The following is a 19748-nucleotide window of genomic DNA, read 5'->3' as shown; positions in this document are numbered from 1 at the left end:
GATATAGTTGTATTTATAGGAGAATTCTGTTTTATGTTGGATCTCGGGGATCTGTCCCGATCACATCACCGAAAAGTCCAGTAGGAAAGGATAATAATTACAATGCATTTACATAAAACTGCAAGAGGGCATGTACACATGCACAAGCCAGTAAGCCATTTTCAGGAAAAAACGGATTGTAATTTAGTAGAGACCATACACTGGGGGGGGGGGTTATAGTTTTGCTGAAAATGTTGTCTTTTTTATGTAACGTAATATATTCTGCTTCTAAAAACTTCATTTGCTTTAAATTAACTTATATTTCCAGCGAGAAGGTCTGAAAAGGGAGTACAAAGGGAAGCTTAGTGATTTAGTCTTCCATCAAATAAACCACATAATTAAAAAAGGGAAGATGGCAAAGAGCTGCTTGAAAGCATTCTGCTCCCTCCCGCGGGGCCTCCAGATTAGAGAAATTAGAGAGACTTTGCACAGAAATCGGGAGATAGAATTAATTTCTGCTTAAGCAGGAAAGTGTCAAAAGTCTATTATGTTAATTTTTCAATTTTGCCTCCACTAGTCACACATTTTAAAATGGTTGCATCCCAGAGAAGAGGGTAATTAATGTCTATTTCATGATAAAAACAAGTGTCAGGAGCCTGGCTGACATCACTAGTTGCCCCAGATTACATGGATGTCACATATACGGTTTTTACACACAGGCAATAAGGAGTCTAGGCTTTGTTTTCATTGGTTAAATTAAAAAAGGTATTTTTTGCCCCTGGACTTGTAGGTGGCCAAAAAAAAAAAAAAAGTGTGTAAATAGTATTTTTGCAAGATGGTGATTTGGTGACATGGTTTCAGCTGTGTGAAAGTACAACGCGGAGCTTCCTGTGACTAAATGTAATTGATCGTTGTATAAATATATGAAAATATCATTTTAGCAAAATGTGATAATTAAATGCTTACATATTAGAGTAAAATTAACTGCAATGGCGCCTGTATAAATTATTCATTGGAATGTGCAGAAAGTTTAATAATCAAGTGGAAAGTTACACACTAAATACACGTTATTATATTTAAAGAGAAGTATATGTACAAAATAAACTTATTTTGATTAGAGGTGTTGGGCAGCTCGGTGGTTAGCACTTCTGCCTTACAGCACTGTGGTCATGAGTTCAATTCCCGACCATGGTCTTATCTGTGAGGAGTTTGTATGCTCTCCCCGTGTTTGCGTGGGTTTCCTCCGGGTGCTCCGGTTTCCTACCACACTCCAAAACATACTGGTAGGTTAATTGTCTACTATCAAAATTGACCCTAGTCTCTCTCTCTCTCTCTGTGTATATTAGGGAGTTTAGACTGTAAGCTCCAATGGGGCAGGGACGGATGTGAGTGTGTTTTCTGTACAGCGTTGCGGAATCAGTGGCGCTATATAAATAAATGGTGATGATGATATTAAAACGGATAAAAATAAAATATACAAATTAATTCATATATACATTTAAGTATTTCATGGAAGATAATAGATCTAAGTATTATAAATGTGCAGATGACACTTTGTAGCTAGACAGGGGCTGGGGAAGGGGGGGGGGTGACTTTGGGCTGGATTACTGTGCTATCTACATTTTGTTTTTTCCTTTTTAAAATGTTCCTAATAATGTTTTCCAAGACTCCGCATCTCAGGTTTGGCATCTTGGCATTTATCCGGGTGTACTATATACCTTTTTATTTATAATACCTTTAAGTAACTGTTGATGTACACAGACTTTATCTGGCTCTAGCTTGCAAGGAGCACGTTCCATGATGAGATCTGTGCGCCTTGAGAATGGAGACGCCAGAAGGATATATTTAGTTTACTTAGAGATTTATCTGTCTAAATATTTAGACACCAAATCAGCTGTACTCAAATAACCCAAATGTCCTTGATTCCTCCACATCATCCCACTTCATATTAAGCCGGTAACAGTCTGCCATCAGCCATTTAGTGCTGTAGGTTCTCTGCTAATGTGAGGTTTTAAATTCATGTGACATTTGCTGCTGATTATCCAGAATGACAGCTCGTCATATCAAATAACTTCATTTTTATTCAAATGTATTGGACCAGATGTGCACGTTTTACATCAGTTTCTAGGTACCTTTGACTATGCACTTATATTCTTTTTTTTCTTATTATTTATATACATTGATGAGCAAGAGATGAAGTGGGTGGGGCTAGAACAGCGTGTAGCCAATCAGAAGCATGTAAATGTTACCGGCAGCTCAGATTTCCACCTCTGCCAATTCTGTGATTGTGTGGGCATGTTGGAAGAGGGAGGGGCTAGGCTTAGATCTAGCCAATCAAAACATCTAAATGTAAACAGCAGCACAGAGTACTGGTTTCAGGCTGCTGCATGAGAGGTTTAATATGTAATAACTTGTACATCCTGTATGTGTGTATATATATATATATATATATATATATATATATATATATATATATATATATATATATATATATATATATATGTATGTGTGTGTGTAGCCATTCATATAGATCTGTAAGGCTATTCTATTACCTGATATGCAAATGGCAAGCAGCACCTCCATTGGTTGGCTTAATTTGTATTTCTTTTATTGCTCAGTCCTCTTTTTCTGCACACATGTTGGCCTGTGCTTCAGTTAGATAAATAAACAGCGCAAAATCGGTATTGTGGAAGGTGTGTTGGTCTATTCCCACCATGGAAGAATAAAAGATTAAATTAAAAGAACAAGCTGCTGAATTAACCAATATTATACATACTTGCCAACTTTTCCTCGTTGGCTTCAGGGAGATCCCGGGGGAGGTGGGGGTGCAGAGGGTGGGACTTGACGAATCACATAATTTACGGGCTAAGATGACACAATATTTGCCTCATTAAACTCCGCCCCCTGCCACTTATCTATTGCGGGGGCGAGAACTGGGAGGTTGCCCTGCTCTCTCAGGAGCCCAGGAGGTCTCACAGAAATGTGGGAGAGTAGGCAACTATGCGTTAAAGAAAAGCAGCTAATGAATCTCTAGAGACTGAAGTGTCTTTAACATTTCTGTCTCCATTACTGAAGTCATGTTGTCTTGCCTGTCAGTCTTTGATTAAATCTTGGTCTCCATGAAAATGGCCACCTCCATAGGCATCAATACATGGACATAGGACACAATTTCTGAACTGTGTCATCATGCGAAGCCAACCACGTCTTGTACTGGCTCAGCATCAGGGAGAATGCCAGACTCTTCAGGGAGTGAGGGAGATCACCCCTATTTCAGGGAGTCTCCCTGACATTCAGGGAGAGTTGGCAAGTATGGTATTATATAAGAAAAGTATTTTTAATAGCAATCTAGTACACAAAACCATAAACGTTTTAAATGCTCAGATTATAAAAAGAAAATCCACAAGAGCTCACTATTAGGCTAACACCTATCTACAGATACATATGTGATGAACTTGGTAAATAAGGAGCACACCTATATTGAATTTACTATAAATATTGCAGAGGTCTTAGACAGATAGTACCATTGAACACAATATACAATTCTATAGTGTCATATGACCAAAATATTGGTACCTTCTAGAATAAAACCCAGTATAAAATGTCTAGAAAAGGAGAAGGATCCAGATCTTTTTGGAAGGCAAATAGAATCTACAGTCTCCTAATTATGGAGAAGAATATCCCATTCAGATCAGAGTTCCTTGAGAATATTGAGTGGATATATGTATGCAAGAACTAATGTCAACGCAAAAGGTTCCCAAGTTTGTGGTTCCTTTTTCATTGTTGTTGAATACATCGAACAGGTCTCTTGGATCCACACTTTCATCAGTGAACGGACAACAGACGAGTTTCGTCTGCTCAAGCGGACTTTTTTCAAAGCCTGTGCTTCAGTGACTAAGGTGCTAGGCAGATGCTTTGCAGACGGCAACCTGATCTCTGGCATGTTCCCTTTTCCCTCTTCTTGTGCATGGAACAGCACATGTTTCAGTTGAAAAGCATTTCCAATCCACATGTTACTGCGGAAGACCATACAAAATGGCATATAAATAAAATTGATGCATTTATTTTTAAGGTGTGGTTGACCTAGATAAGTACATATGTATTATCAATGGCCAGCTTCTGGTCATCTCATTGTGTCTAGTTTTGCAAGTTAAGCTGGGTACACACTACACAGTTTTCATCCAATAATCGGCTAAATCAGCCGACATACGACCGCTCGTTCAAAAGTCGGGTCAGTGTGTGTTGTGACACGATGGTCGAAAGTCTGCCCAAATGGACGATTGTCGCCTCATTTGGTTGGTCGTACCATTTAATATTTTCGTTACCAATCTCGTTCCCGTTGTGTAGTGTGTATAAACTTCCGACCGATCCACAACAGTGAGTACGAAATTAGTCATTTCTCACGACAACATGGCTGTAAAAAGTTGCTAAAGGGACGTCCGCTCTTCCCTTTATCGTCCTAAACAATGCAGTCCATGGACCGAGCGATCGGACCATCGATCGCATGTAAAATCGCTCAGCATAAAAAGTTGGTTGAAATTTCTGTAGTGTGTACCCAGCTTAAGCAGTGAAATAACAACCTGTAGCCAATCAAAACATCAGAATGGTCACAGCAGCACAGAGTACCACAGGAGATGAGTGAGCTGATCTTGTGGGAGGGAGTGACCTGTCCACTTGTATCATTATATTAGTGAGGGACAGGGCTGCATGTGACAGTGGCAGTGACATAATGTGAGGAGGGAAATGGAGGCAGCAGGAAGCCACAGACTGAGTTATATAGTGGAGGCGCAGGGTCTCCAGCAGCACAGAGAATATCAGGACATGAGTGATGTGTTATGGAGAGTAGAGCTGGATGTGACAGGGGCAGTGTCATGCTGAGTTATGTACTGGAAGGAGCAGAATCCTCAGTAGTAATGTGATGCTGGTGTAAAACCCATCTCATACTAGGAACAGAACTTCCTTTTAAAAACTGATGTCATCTTTATATAAAATAGTTTGGCATTTATAAGCGGAGATAAGAATGAGCCAGTATAGTCCTGTCCCTTGTTTCTAGTGGGGATGTTTGATGGGTTTGCTGCCAGCCATCCATTGGAGCTGGGTAAATCAGCCTGTTAATACGTTGGACCGCACTTATAGTGTGTTGACAGCTTAATTGGTGCAAGTAAAAACAATACTTGATAAATGAATTTGCAGTGAGAATGGAAGAGCCATGTGTGAGGCAGCTGCGGTTTGATGGAGACCAATAAATGGGAAAGCTCACAGATGTAAACAGATTTTTCTTTTGTTCACTCTACATAAAAGCGCTTCCATAAAACACTTCTGAGTTCCAAAAAGTTGCGTAACTAAAATTTCCTCATTCTTCTTTTTTTTTTTTGTCTAGTATATTTTTATATTGCGGTTTTTAAATTGGTAAAACGTGTATGTAGAATAACAAAACTCCAGCCTGGGATTAACTGTTTGTATGACCAACCCCACTCCAAGAATGTTTTTCCAAAATATCTTAAATTCTTTTCACCTATTGGCTGCGGTAATATTTCTTTGTAGCCGACACCAAGTAACAGGCACTGGATTGGTTTAAAGACTTGGGACATGATTCAGAGTGACGCGTACGCCCCTTTGCGTAGCGTATTTTTGTGGGCATGCTCTGAATGTGAATGTACCCAGATGCAGCTATTCAGAACTGCATTTTTTTTGCATTTGCGGCTCCTTACGCCTTCAGAGGTATGGCAGGTGGGACGGGGTGATCTAACGTAGGTACTGTACAGTAAGGGCGTGTTTAAGCAATTGCGTACAAATTCAGACCAGGATGTAGTGGAAGATACTGCTGAAAAGGCTGTTTTATTTGCATGGCGGGGGGTGTAAGTAGAGGATTGATGACGAACACCTGAAATAGTGGCCCGTTTCTAATTAGTGGTGTGTGAATTTACGAACGTTTATTAAGAGTCTAGTATTGCTGGGCCATAGAATAGGGTTTGCTAATTGTAGCAAAGATCAAATATTTTTTGCCCATGTCGGGAAGATGTTCCTGCTGTTTTAGTTAGGCTATTCAAGTTTAAATGATTCTCCATAGGAATTGCAAACATGTTAAGAAAAAACTTTTATGAAAGCAAGTTGAATGTGAGGGATGCGTCTGTTGTCAAGTGGCCGCATCTGCTAATCATTCAGACCTGGATGTATCTTCATTCTGAATACAGGGTACATACACATACGCTCGCATGTAACTCTTTCAAGTGCAAAAGTAGGATTTTTATTTGCAAATAAACGTCTGTATTAACAATGGTCTAGTTTATTATTTTATTATCTTTTAAGGGCACCACAGTAGGTCAGCAGCGCTGCATGCAGAACAATACAAAGTGCAATTACATTATCCACCCAGCTGAGGAGAGGCGCTGGGCATAGAGGAATGAGTGAATTCCGGAGTACTTTAGAAATTAGAAAAGGGAAGGTAGAGGGGGGGGGGGGGGGGGAGCGCACCATAGTAAGCTAAACCTGTGCCCAGGAGTATGGGCGCAGGGAACAGATGTAATCCGGCGAGAGAGGAAGATTCGCAAGGAAATAAAAAACTAAAAGGATTTGAGAATAACCCAATGTTATCAGTGATCTGTTTGTAATTTTAGGTGTAACCTTTAGGATGAGTAATAATTATTATGGTACAGATAAGGCTACTTTTAAAATCTTTGGGTGATGGCAAAAACAAATCTGGAAAACATCTGTGAGTCTCACACTAAACATATAAACTCCTTTTTTCTTTTCCCACAACAACGTCTAATTTCAGCCCTAAGCGTTCACTACATCTTGAATCCAGAGTAATACGGATTCAGTGTTCGCTCCTCCGTCTCTCTTCCTGCGTTTATTAACCTGTACTTAGATTTAATTTGTAATTTGGGGGTTAAATTGTTCTTTAACATTCATGAAGCTTAAAATACATTTTAACCCTTACATTGACTTTCCACTGGAGCCTCGCTGTGTTAATATGCGCTGTGGGTGGGTTGTGCCGTTAGTGGTGTTCTCCATCTTTACCCTCTCGGCCTCCTGAAGAGTTGGTGGGTGTATCTTCTTGCCCACCCTGCACAGGGTTCTTGGAGAGTTGAGGCCACAACATAATGTACCCAGGAGGCTGGAGCTTTGTCCAGTTTGGCCGACTCTGAAAGGTCCAGCCTCTTGACCCACACAAACAAGGCCCCAATCAGCATAGTCGGACAATGCTTTACAGGGTCAGACGCAGCCATCGTCCAGAATAATTTAACATACACTCCAATCGCCATATGATAGACCACCATACAACGCTGACCAGGATACATTGTCTTTATAAAGGTGACTTGTAGATTAAAAGATCAGTGAATACATAGTTTTACTGGTCCATCGGACACAGATTGCTCTACTATTGTGTTTGTGGCTCTGTAGCAGCAACGCGTTTTGCTTAGACCTTACACGAGAACAGTTTTTTGTTCATGTAAATTAGATTCAACGCTGTCTGTGCATGACTGCATAGTATAACTCTTAGGCATGATACATAAAACATATATATTTATAATACAAAATAGATATTACTTATACGGCTACTTAAATCAATAATTATTTTACATACATTGGTGGGCATGATATAAAATACATATTTTGTGTTTAATGTTTCAGCAATGCGTTAACCCTGGGGCGTTTCTACTTTTCAGTAGACTAATTCCACTCTAAATCTTGTATTGCTAATCTCTTAGGTGTCCTTATTGACATTCAGTATACTGTATAGTTTTCATATTGTGCATTTGAAGCACATTTTGATGCTTGAGGCGATAGCGTGTACACGATCCTAATTATGTACACAGGGACTTTAAAGAGTTGATACAAATATTCAAGGCACTTGGCATCCTAAATAGCTTTATTTATCCTATAATTTGTAACCTGCAAGGTCAGATATGATGTCCTCTTTAGCATGTATAATGCCCAATACACTGTGCAGCGTTTTAGAATTGTAAATTAAACTATTAAAAATAATATGGCAGCATGTATGCATTTGTGATGCCGAAGGCTTCAAGTAATGGGGTACTCGATGTTAGATGGTTTATTTATTTTAGTTGGTGTTACATGGGACTGTTATTAGTATTGCTAGTAATAATTTTAATAACCCATGCTGTTTCTCAGGAAGGTTTGGGGGTTGCGATTTGTAACAGAGTCCAGTGCAAGTAAAATGTTTGGTCTCTGGTACATCACTATATTTTTGGGTGCCCTGCAGTAATAGTGAAGTGAATACCAACTATGATCCGTCCTCTGTCCCACTCATCAGCTTGTCGCTTCCTGAACCATTTTTTGCAAATCCTTTTCTATTATTCCTGTTTCCCTTCCCCCTTAAAGTCCCTTCACTGACATTCGGAGCAGGCAGGGTGTGATTAGCAGGGGGGCTAACAGAATTGCAGTATTGGGTCCCATTACCACAACAGGCCCATCATATGTTGCAATATGTTTTGGGGTTTCTTGTTGTACTTTGGGGCCAAGAAATAAAAACTGCCCAGGAAGAGACATAGCTTGTCCTCCAGCTAATTAAAGTGGTCACATAACAATGTGCTCCCAGGGACCTACCTTAAACACCAGTGACCTGCTCACCCAACTCTCTGGCTGCCAGACACATACAGTCTGCTACACAGACACAGGCTCACAGCTCTCTGCATGTCATGTGATGCCAGAGGTGGGGGGGGGGGGCTGCGGAGAAGGAGGGTGTCGCAGTGCACACAGAGCTCAGAAGGGCGTTCCAAAGCCTCTCTGCTCACTACATCATATTCCATATAACTGTGGTTGTCATGGTAGTCCGGAATCATAAATCATTAATAGCACCCTGAAGAAAAATAACAAGCGAAAATAGTAAATGAGAGCATCATTTATGTAATCATAGAAATGTAGGGGGATAGATATATATATAAAGTGCGAGGAATTGTTGCCCCCTAGGGTACAGGTGCAAATAAAGTGAAAATTTTCACAGCGACAGATTTTTCACAATTAACAGTTAAAGAGAAACCAGAAACAATAGTTTTCTCTTTGCAAGGCATTCAGTCTATCATTACAATCAGGCATTTTAATATCTCATCCAATGTTCACGTGTAGTATGGAAGTCAACATTGTTTACTAGAATTATTTGACACGTAACTTTGCCACTTTAATGGGGTTATATTGCTGCTAAAAATGTTTCTGCTTTTGATGTGTGTGAATAGATGAAACCTCTTCTATGATGCAGTGCTGGGCTCTCTACACTGATGGGACTTTACCTTATTTGTATTTTAATGTTGGTAATTCAGTGTTATCGATTCAACTACAATTTCGCTTTTGTAGAGAGGGAATATTTTTTTGTTGATTCAGTTTTCTTTTTCTTCTAAGACAAAAATTGATTTTATAATTTAAAAAATGCATTTGCAAGCCCCGCTCTCTACATTGTCTAGTCTGGAGATTGTATCAGTTTATTAAAGTGCATTGGTTGTCTGTATAGTGTGGTACAGTGGAAGCAATCATTTGTGGACTGAAGCTTTATTAATAAATGCAGCCTGTCAAATCAACAAGAACTAATGCCATCACTCAAAGATGAATCAAGGATAGATTGAAAGTTCCAACATTCCGAGGCGAGTAATCAAACCGTGTATTGATTCACCCAGAACACCCCCATTCAGCTGTGGTCAATCTGTAGTCCATACTCCTTTTTCCACATGTAAAATCAGGACTGTCCCATAATGATAGTCACTGTGGGGATGATGCATTTATCAAACTTTATTAAAACTGTAACATTCCAAAATATTTGTAAATTAAATTTCCATAGCCTGACAGAACTTGCCTTCTACATGCGAGGCCATATTAGAAATGGATCCTGCCATTTGGCACCTGTGTGGCCAGCTTTGGAGAGATTCTGTACTCTTTAATTAGAAAACCTGTCCTTTGCAGGTAGTGGACAACAAGATGGAAAAAACAATACAAAGTCCCTTAATAGCGCCTTGTGCAGGCCGGGTGCACCGTTCTTCCACAAGAACATCGCTCAACTGACGCCTGGTTGTTGGTGGAGACGCTGTTCCAGAAAACGTCATAAATGCTCAACTGAGATCAGGTCCGGTGACTGAGGAGGCCATGACCTATTGATGATATCAGTGCCATGCTCCTCTAACCATTGGGTGACCACACGTATGGACGCCATTGTCATTCTGGAAGATTCCTTCACGTCATTAAAGAACTAGACTGTTGGTCAAGAACATGATGAAGGATAATTCATTGTCCCATATCGCCTTCATCCACTACTCTGTGGCCCTTTGTCTCTACTCTTGCACCACTCAACTCGTGTGCGTTATCAGGTGTGATGAACGGCTATCGCCCTACAGCCCAGCTTGGATGTGCTGCTTTGTGGCATTCTCGTCGGGCCACAGGTTGAGATTTGCAGCCAATTGATCTGCAATAGCTTGTTCGTTTCTCTGGAACTTCGATTTAATGCACATTCTTTGTGTATGTTCTTTAACATCTTCAGTAGTCTTGGTTCACGAAAGTGCTTACCAAACGCACCCCAAGAACCACCCCACTTCTTATATAGTACATGCATCTTGTGTCTCAAGTATAGGCCTATACCAGTGTTTACTAACCTGGGACACTCCAGGTGTTGTGAAACTACAAGTCCCAGCATGCTTTGCCAATATATAGCAGCTTATTGCTGGAAGGGTATGCTGGGGCTTGTAGTTTCACAAACACCTGGAGTGTCACAGGTTAGCCAACACTGGCCTATACTAAGCACTCTTACCATTCGTCAGGGGATAGCCTGATAGTTGTATTAAAAATGAGGACTCGCTCACAACACGCACAGTGGTTATGGACTTTTTTTCTCTTGAATGTAAAAATCCTGATTTTGTGCAAGTGATCAAACTCCGGAGAGCACTAATCCCCAATCCTCACATTGGAATGTCTGAAGACCTGGGAATTCTGCCCAGACCCATTCGGTATTCTTGGTAATCTACTCTGTCTTCATAGAAATGAATATTTATAGCAATGAAAAGGCCTTTTTTTTTTTGTAATTAGCTGAAGTCTTATCTTGGCTTAGGGTAATGAGCTCAGAGGCAGCCCCGGTCACAGTGATAGATCACATCAGCCAGCTTCTGTGACTTCTACAGCTCTCCGCTCAGGGCGTACTTTAATCTTTATAAGGTGATTTATTAGCAGAAAACTATGAAATAATGTAACCATAGTTTAAGCTTACATCTTATTTTGTGAATATATATATATATATATATATATATATATATATATATATACACACTGTGATGTATATTACACATTGTATAGGTCATACAGATATTGGCTCTATTACACAGAATGCTTGGGGCTCGGGGCTTTTAGGATAAGTTTTTGTTTTTTATATCCCCCCAAATGGGGAACATTAGGCCTTATTTTAAAATGACTACTTAGATTTTTAGCAGCTCTCCTCACAGTGCGGAATTGTGAGTCTCCCGGACATTCCGGGTGGGGAAAGTATGATTAAAGGTGTTTACACTGAGGCCCAATGTCAAGTGCTTCAGAGGTGTTGGAAGATCGAATCTATTTGTGAGGATATAAGGGCTGTTCGTAATTTTGCAAGACAGAAAACTCCGCCCTAAATGCATCCTCTCCGCCCTTTTATCTCCTTTAAATGATTGTGTTTCTCCATTAGGATGCAAAAGTAGGGGTATGAGAGCTTGCACCCATCTAGGACCTCCCCCCTCTAATTACAGGGTGCCATCACATTCATGTGTTACCCTGTGACTATAAGGCTGGGGGTCCGCACGTACATAGAGGAACCTGTCTGTCTGGGGATAACAAGTAGAATACTGTGCAAAGTGCTGTGTAATAATCACATGTACAATGATACAAAGTAACCAGTAGGTGATTAGTCGCTGACTACTGTGTTCCATAAGCAGACCTGCCTTATTTCCCCCAGAAAAGTATATGATAATAAGCCAGACGCAGCATTTCCCTTCAGTGGTGTAAGTGTTCCCAGCTTGACCGTAACTGGTTTCATTTGTTCTTCAGTGGGTTATTAATCTTCCTTCGCTCCTTGGTGCCTGTTACATCCGTTCTCTCGTCTTCACCTTTGTTATGATTTTTGTTTGTTAAACTGTTCGTGCTGTCAAGTGCAACGCTCCCCTCCACACGGTGATCCACTGGTTTGTAGTCAATTAATAAAGTACATTATAATAAATATTTGTTTACCCCTACCAAATAACCCACGGCAACTGTCCAGACTGTCTAGTAAGTCTAGAAAATGAGAGCAAAAGTCTGGCTGTGCTGGATGGCCGTACCTTTTATCTAGGGATCACTTTTAATGTAAAATAAAGTGCAGTTAAGTATATGAACTCTTACAATATCTTTGCTGAGTATATAGGGTTACTCCTAAGTCTGATGCCATCTGTGTTACCCTCTTGTACAGAGTCCAGCCAGCAGCGGGGGGGGGGCACTCTGACTGTCCGCCCAGCGGGCATTCTGCTAAGCTCTGCAGCTTTGTACAAGACAGTCTTTCATTTCTAAACTGTTCCCATTCCTTTAAACTAGTGGCGGCTTTACTCAAATCCTCACAGGGAACTGCTGTGCTGCAGGGGGTATGAACAGTCTGTTCCTCTGAGACCCGGGTCAGTGTTACTGCGCCCGGGGTCCTGCTGTCTCCGGAGGGCGTAGTCATCACTAGTTGGATTAACCATTTTAGCTTCTATCCGATACTACCCGTTGTCTCATCCTGCACCGTCCAGAAAAAGCCTTTCCTCTTTCTCATACACTGTGCAGGGAGAGAGATATATTCATGTCACATGTGTATTATAAAATCATCTCTCTACTGTGATGTTAGAACATGACAAAGATACGGATACATTCATGATGAGACCTATGTAGTCATCCTGGGCTCTTCCTCCTCCTCCCCACTCTATCATTACTAACTGCACTGACCCCAGCCGCTGCCTCCTCCATATATAGGGGCACATTTATCATTTAACGTTAAAATAGAGAAATGGTTATCAATCCTTATCGGACGGATAAGTATTGATTCATTTCTCAAATTTATCAAAACTGGAGTACAGAAACAGCAGTCCCGATAATCTGCTGTTTCTGTGAAAAAAAAAAATCATACTTACCTGCCTCTTCGGAAGCGCTGTCTTCGGGTCTTCTCCTTACTCTTCAATTGCGCATGTCCAGTTCCAAGAACTGGACATGCGCACACAGATCCCCTCTCTGTCTCTGCAACGATAGTTGCAGAGAGAGAGCTGTGAGTGACAGGGAGGGATCATGTGATCCCTCCACACATGCGCTGTCCAGCTCTGCTCTCCGGAGCAGAGCTGACAGCATTAGATTTCCTCAATTCGGATGATGTACACCAGCTGCAGCTGGCGTACATTAACATGACAAGTTCCCGAAAAAAATGTTTTTTCGGGACTTGTTAGATTGCGGCCAGGAGCAGTCACCATTCTGTTGAATGGTGACTGCTCCCAAAAACGAAGAGGAATGCAAAGCAGCAGATATCCATGATATCTGCTGCGATGCCCCCTTAATAAATTTGCGGAGGACACTGTGGGACCTTAATTATCCGTTAAAAGCACTATCGTGCTTTATTAAATATGCCCCATTGGGAGTTAGCTTAGTGTTTACCTTCCTGGGCTCCTACACAACCTAGATTGGAGCATGGCTGCTTAGTAGTGTCCAAGATTGAGGGGAGCTCTGTGCCAGGGCCATTCTGTATGGATATTTTTCTGTGTGACTTTGCTTTGTCTTTAAATAGATGTGTTATAAGGAATAATTTTAGCCCTCCTGAGAAATCGTCTGCTTGCAGCCTCATATTTGTTATATGATCACGGAACCCCTTGGTGTGATATTATGTCACATTAGGGGGTGCATTGCACCTATATCTTCTGTCGTTTTCAGCCATGAAAGTTAGTTTGTAATCTCCGGTCAGCGACTGTTTTTTTGTTTTCTTTTAAAGTTTACCGGTTTCCGCAAAGCAGGGGAGGCAGACGTTTTTCTGGAATATAGCGCTTTAACTTTCTATGCACCAGGAGTTACGTCTCAATGTACGGTTAATGAAAACTAAGCTACATCCGTTAAATTTCAGAATGTTTTCAAATTGCTGTAATATACTAGATCAGTGAGGAGCAACGTAATGGGTCAGGCTTGGCTAACCTGTGGCACTCCAGGTGTTGTGAAACTACAAGCCCCAGCATGCTTTGCCAATATATAGCGGCCTATTGCTGGAAGGGTATGCTGGGACTTGTAGTTTGACAACACCTGGAGTGCCACAGGTTAGCCAAACCTGTAATAGGTGGAGGCTTGCATGTTCAGCTCCCACAGAGGAAGGAGGAAGTACACAGTGCACTGCTCCCCCTTCAGGTATTCTGTGTGATCTGCCTGCTCTGTGTCCTTACACCCGTATTCAACTAGAAACCTTTCTTCAGATCCTCTTCTAGTTGTATATGGGCGTACCTGGTGCATTTTCTGTCCGTAGTAAAAAAAAAAAAAAAAAAAACACAAATCACGTTCCTTAATGAATCCGGCCCTCTGCATTTACATTACTCTGCTTCTTACCTACACACAGTTTCCAAATGTTTTACATGTATTAAAATAAATGTATTAATCTACCCTAATTGTAATTGTATTCACTAGCCACAGTGATTAATCATTAGCTTAAGTTAGTTTAGCACAAGTTCCGGCGGTCTAATTCTCTTCCGTTTGTGCTTTCCCAGTCCGCACTTTGTGCATTCTGGAAATCCAGATTTACAAATAGTCTATGTATAGAGCCGGAGCGACAAAGTTTATGTTACTCTGCTGTGCGGTGCGTTGGGGGGAGGACTGGCAACGCTCACGGGTGGCAAATGTGAAATTTTCACAGCCAAAAGCGATATAAGGCGAATATTTTGCAGAACTGTTTTGAAAATGTTGCTCATTTCTGGTCCACTCACTGAGAGGACGGCAGTCACAGGCAGATAGCCTCTGTTTGGGGCTTTTTTTGGTATCATTTTGGAGCCAAACATGCTGCGATATCTTTCCGGTATTAATGGCGATATTGCTGTGTGCATGGCCAGTATTTAAGCTGCATGGGGTCCTTATTGTGAGGTCTGTTTCCATTGCCAACCCTGGCACTATGGTTCCACTGGTTTTGTAGACCGGTCTCCACAGAGGAATATGTGAATCCATTGTATCTGGATAAATAGATACAGAAGGCACGTATTAACATAAGTCTATACCGGATACTTGTATATAGGTTACGTGTTACCAGATGCGTGTCCTGTGTTTTTACCACTGACATTTCAACAGCGGTTTTAAACCAGTGATTCAGAAAAGTATCTTTGTAAATGCAAAATATCACGGACCGGTGTAAAATGACAAATCAGCACCACGTCCGGGCCGGTCCCTGCCGCAGCCCATCCTTCAGTTTCACTGCAAACTAAAGCAATTTGTTTACCAGGGTCAGGTACCACTTAGTGTGGAAGTTTTTCTCAGATCCAGCATAAGAAAGATTGATTAAAACGAGCGCTGCAGTCTGCAGACGAAGTAGGTTAATTAGTGGAATTTAGACCAGGGTTTTTTTTTTATACAGAACTGGATCAGAGCAGAGTTGATGAGTCTGGGTATTAGAGCTGTTTGAAGAGAACGTATCATCTGTTTCTAAGTAAGAAGTGTATTAATATGTGGAAATGGATGGAAACAGCCGCAGTGTTAGTGATGCCAAGATAAAATATAGGGGCACATTTAACATTATTCACATAAAGTGAAAAGTAGTTTTCAATCCTTATCGCAATGATAAGGATTGAACTACTTCTCACATTTATGTACAGCCGTGCACAGAAACAGCAGTTCCGAAAAACTGCTGTTTCAGTGCTAAAAAAAATCATACTTACCCCCCTCTTCGGAAGCGCTGTCTTCGGGTCTTCTCTTCACTCTTCAAGTGCGCATGTCCAGTTCCAAGAACTGGACATGCACACATGCGCTGTACAGCTCTGCTCTCCGGAGCAGAGCTGACAGCATTAGATTTCCTCAATTCGGATGATGTACACCAGCTGCAGCTGGCGTACATTAACATGACAAGTTCCCGAAAAAAATGTTTTTTCGGGACTTGTTAGATTGCGGCCAGGAGCAGTCACCATTCTGTTGAATGGTGACTGCTTCCAAAAACGAAGAGGAATGCAAAGCAGCAGATATCCATGATATCTGCTGCGATGCCCCCTTAATAAATTTGCGGAGGACACTGTGGGACCTTAATGACCCGTTAAAAGCACTATCGTGCTTTATTAAATATGCCCCTAAAGGAGAAGACCATAGATATATTTCCCCCCCCCTTTTCTTCAACCAGTAGAATTACAGATTATAATTATTATTTCTCATTTGTACAGCACCAACATATTACACAGCGCTGTACATATGTTTATCCATTCAGATCAGTCCTTCTCCCAATAGAACTTAAATGTAATTCCCCTGCTACAAGCAGCAATGTAGGAAAAAGCCTAAAGTTTCTGAACGGTGGGAGAAACCGGAGCACTTTCAGGAAACCCTGACACAGGAAAGACATATAAACCTGGTGTAGATAGAACCCTAGTCTGATGCGAACTGACGGACCTCCGCACCGCCAGGCAGCATTACTAAGCACTGTGCCGCACAGATGACCTATACTTGGGATACTCAACGTTACTCTTAGGCAATGGATTAAGATTAGATTCAGTATCGTTTATTATAGCATCTAACAAACCTTGATATAGATATATATAGATAGAGATATATATATATATGTATATATATATATATATATATATATATATATATATATATATATATATATGTGTGTGTGTTTATGGTGTAAACGTTCGGTATCTACTCTAAACGCCAATTTAAATCTTGTTTTTCAAGTTTGATATAGTATGTACAGCGGCTGTATGATTGTTCAGAGGTCACACGATTGGAGTCCACTTGTGTACAGAACTGCGGAGGTCATTTTTCTGACCCTGTAAATGTCTGCACTTAACCTGCCGCGCAGGCTAAATGCAGACACGTGCAGTGTGTGGCTGCATTCACGATGTCTAATCACAGTGCTGACATTAAAAGATCAGTGCCGCTGGGTCTGGGGTATAGCCCCTTCGCTTATAATAATAATAATAATTTAAAAAAGTATATTTTGAACCGATACTTGTCTAACCCTCCTTCTGTAAAGGAAATATGGAAAATGTTGTACAATACACTTCCTGCACCAGATCACAACTTAGTTTGAACACTTCATAACTTTACTCAAACTTAGCAAAACTTTCTGAGCCACATTCTACAGGAGGACAGAGGGTGTTCGTTGACCTCGTCTGGGTGACTTAACTGAGGAAAGTGTAATTAGCTGTAGGTAGTTACTAGATAGCATGGCTCTACATCTATCTATCCCATAGGGGAACAGAGCTCTCTACAGCAGCAAAGTGGCCAGTTTTATGTAGTAAAGTTGCTGAATCCAATCTCTGAGTCGACCAGGGGTCTGTTCGGGAGTGTTGCAGTATTGTATAAAATGATTGACCAAAGTACAAATCAATATATTTTCCATACATCTCATCTGAGCAATACTAGTGATATTGTGTAAGGTCATCTTTAAATCTGTACACTGTCCCCCTCTCCATGACTCTGCTCTAACAAGAGAAACACTATCTTTATTTCCCTTGGACAGATGTGCGATGCTCATTTTCCAATCTCTAGGTATCTTTCCTAGACTGATGAATTAGTGTCACTAGATCTGTTTTTCTGTTTTTAAAAAGTGCTTCATCTGTCAGACGTTTCCTTCTAACAATGTGACTCATCAAAAAAACAAAAGCTGATATTTATTTTCCCTCAACTGGAATAATACATTTAATGTTTCATACATTTAAGCTGCTTGGAGGTATAATTTGCACTTAGCTTTCTTATAAATGACTTAAAGATAAAGAGCTTTTAATGTATAAAATATTTTTTTTCGGTTCAGTTAAAAATTGCAGAGAGTTTCCCAGTCTAAGTGCAGACATCTCCCAGTATGTATAACCGCGTGACGTGTCCTGTTTACATCTCCCAATGACCTGACCAGGTGTAATGACGTGATCTCTGTAATAACCGTAATATAACCTTATAAACTAATCGCCGCGTAGGCCGTAGCGTTACCTAACAGAAACATCATGTTTATGTACATATGGGGCCAGAATTGCGCAGACCAGGGAGGGAGACGTCTAGTTGGACTGTCAGTGACACAAGATGGAGGCTGCCATTCTGTGGTCTGTGCCGATGAGAATGCAGCACATCAATCCTGTAGGAAGCAGTGACATCATTGTGCGGTGCACACTGTATATATAATTTCTGTGTGTGTTGTATTGCGTATATATTGTTGCATTTATACTGATGACTAATAAATCCCAGAAGCTGTCAATCTTATCATTACTTTGTCAGTAAATGTTAGACGGTTGGGATGTTTAAAATACTAAACATGTTTTTATTTGTCTTGCAGAAACCTAAACCAACGGAATGGCACCCTCCTGGAGGATTTATTCTGGGACTATGGGCCCTGATTCTCCTCATCTTCTTCAAAACCTACGGCATTAAACACATGAAGCATGTTTTCTGAGTATTGTGATGGACAGTATGACTACTGAGGCTCAGGAATGGTCTGCACTGATATCACATGCCATTCTGACGCCAGCCCCTAATGGTTGCTTTCCTAAAATAGGGGACGTGTAGTGTGGAAACCAAGCAGGACAGCAAATAAAATAAATTTTACCACAGTTAGGGGTAGATTTATCAAACCCTCCAAAAAAGGGAAAGTAGAGGTGTTGCCCATAGCAACCAATCAGATTCTAGCTATCATATCTGGTACATTCTCTAAACGATAGGTAGAATCTGATTGGTTGCTATAGGCAACATCTCCACTTTACCTTTGTAGAAGGTCTGATAAATCTAATCCAAGTATTCTATTTGCCTCTATATAGTGGTGGCGGCCATTTTGTGCCCTGAAGCCATGTTCAGCCTGTCAATGCACAAGGAACTAGTGACCTCGTGGGTCAGCCATCAGAATGGCTGCCATCGGTTTGTGAAGGTGACCAGCACATTGTAAAGTCTCAAACATTGTTTTTTAGTAGCCTGTAAAAACGCCTACAGTTTAGAAAGTGAAGCTTTTTTTTTTTTTTCCCTCCTCTCTATTTATGGCGAAGTTAATTATTGGGTTTTAAAGACAGCGAGCCAAGCTGGAAAGTTGCTTTATACCTTTCTGTACATTTGCAAACTGTTTGGCATGGTATATGGAGAGCTTTCTCAGCAGAAACAAAAATAGAAATATTGATTTATCATGCTAAGTACAGCATTTCAGATCAATCCAGAACCCAAGGTAATTATGTATCTAGGAACTGGTGAGCAATTAGAATTTAAAGCAAGACTTAGCAGTCCATGGGAAAAAAAAACCTCATTTGATTTATTCGCTGTTCATCAAACCAGAATGTCCAGTGCATTCTGCCTTGTCGGGCATTTTTATTGCTCTGGTTTGCTGTTCGTGTCACACAGATCTCTCTGGAAATAGGAGGTTTTTCCAGTGCAAACGGAGCACTTTGTAATAACATCAGTAAATGCTTAATAAGCAGAGAGAGCAAAGAACCAAGGTCGGAAGCCAAGGGCAGGAAAATGCCGTTGTATGAATGTGTGACGCGGGCAACTAGTCAGCGGCTACAGAGTAATTATCCAGACCGTCTATGTCCGTACGTTCTCATTACTATATAATCTGGTTGTATGGCTGCTGTTTGTTTGTTTTTTCAAATAAATTATAATTCCATTCA

General features: G+C 40.8%; 1 protein-coding gene across 1 annotated transcript in view; it reads left to right on the top strand.

Moving 5' to 3' along the window:
* The window catches only part of PIGK (phosphatidylinositol glycan anchor biosynthesis class K), a 90871-nt gene extending 71123 nt beyond the window's left edge, over positions 1 to 19748 (top strand). The window contains exon 11 of the mRNA XM_075181935.1: positions 18434 to 19748. Coding sequence (XP_075038036.1) covers positions 18434 to 18550 — 117 coding nt within the window. The 3' untranslated portion in view covers positions 18551 to 19748. The remainder of the gene's footprint in view (positions 1 to 18433) is intronic.

The sequence above is a fragment of the Mixophyes fleayi genome, chromosome 8 (genome assembly GCF_038048845.1).
Source record: "Mixophyes fleayi isolate aMixFle1 chromosome 8, aMixFle1.hap1, whole genome shotgun sequence".
Taxonomy (NCBI): domain Eukaryota; kingdom Metazoa; phylum Chordata; class Amphibia; order Anura; family Limnodynastidae; genus Mixophyes; species Mixophyes fleayi.
This window is presented reverse-complemented; position numbering and strand designations above follow the sequence as displayed.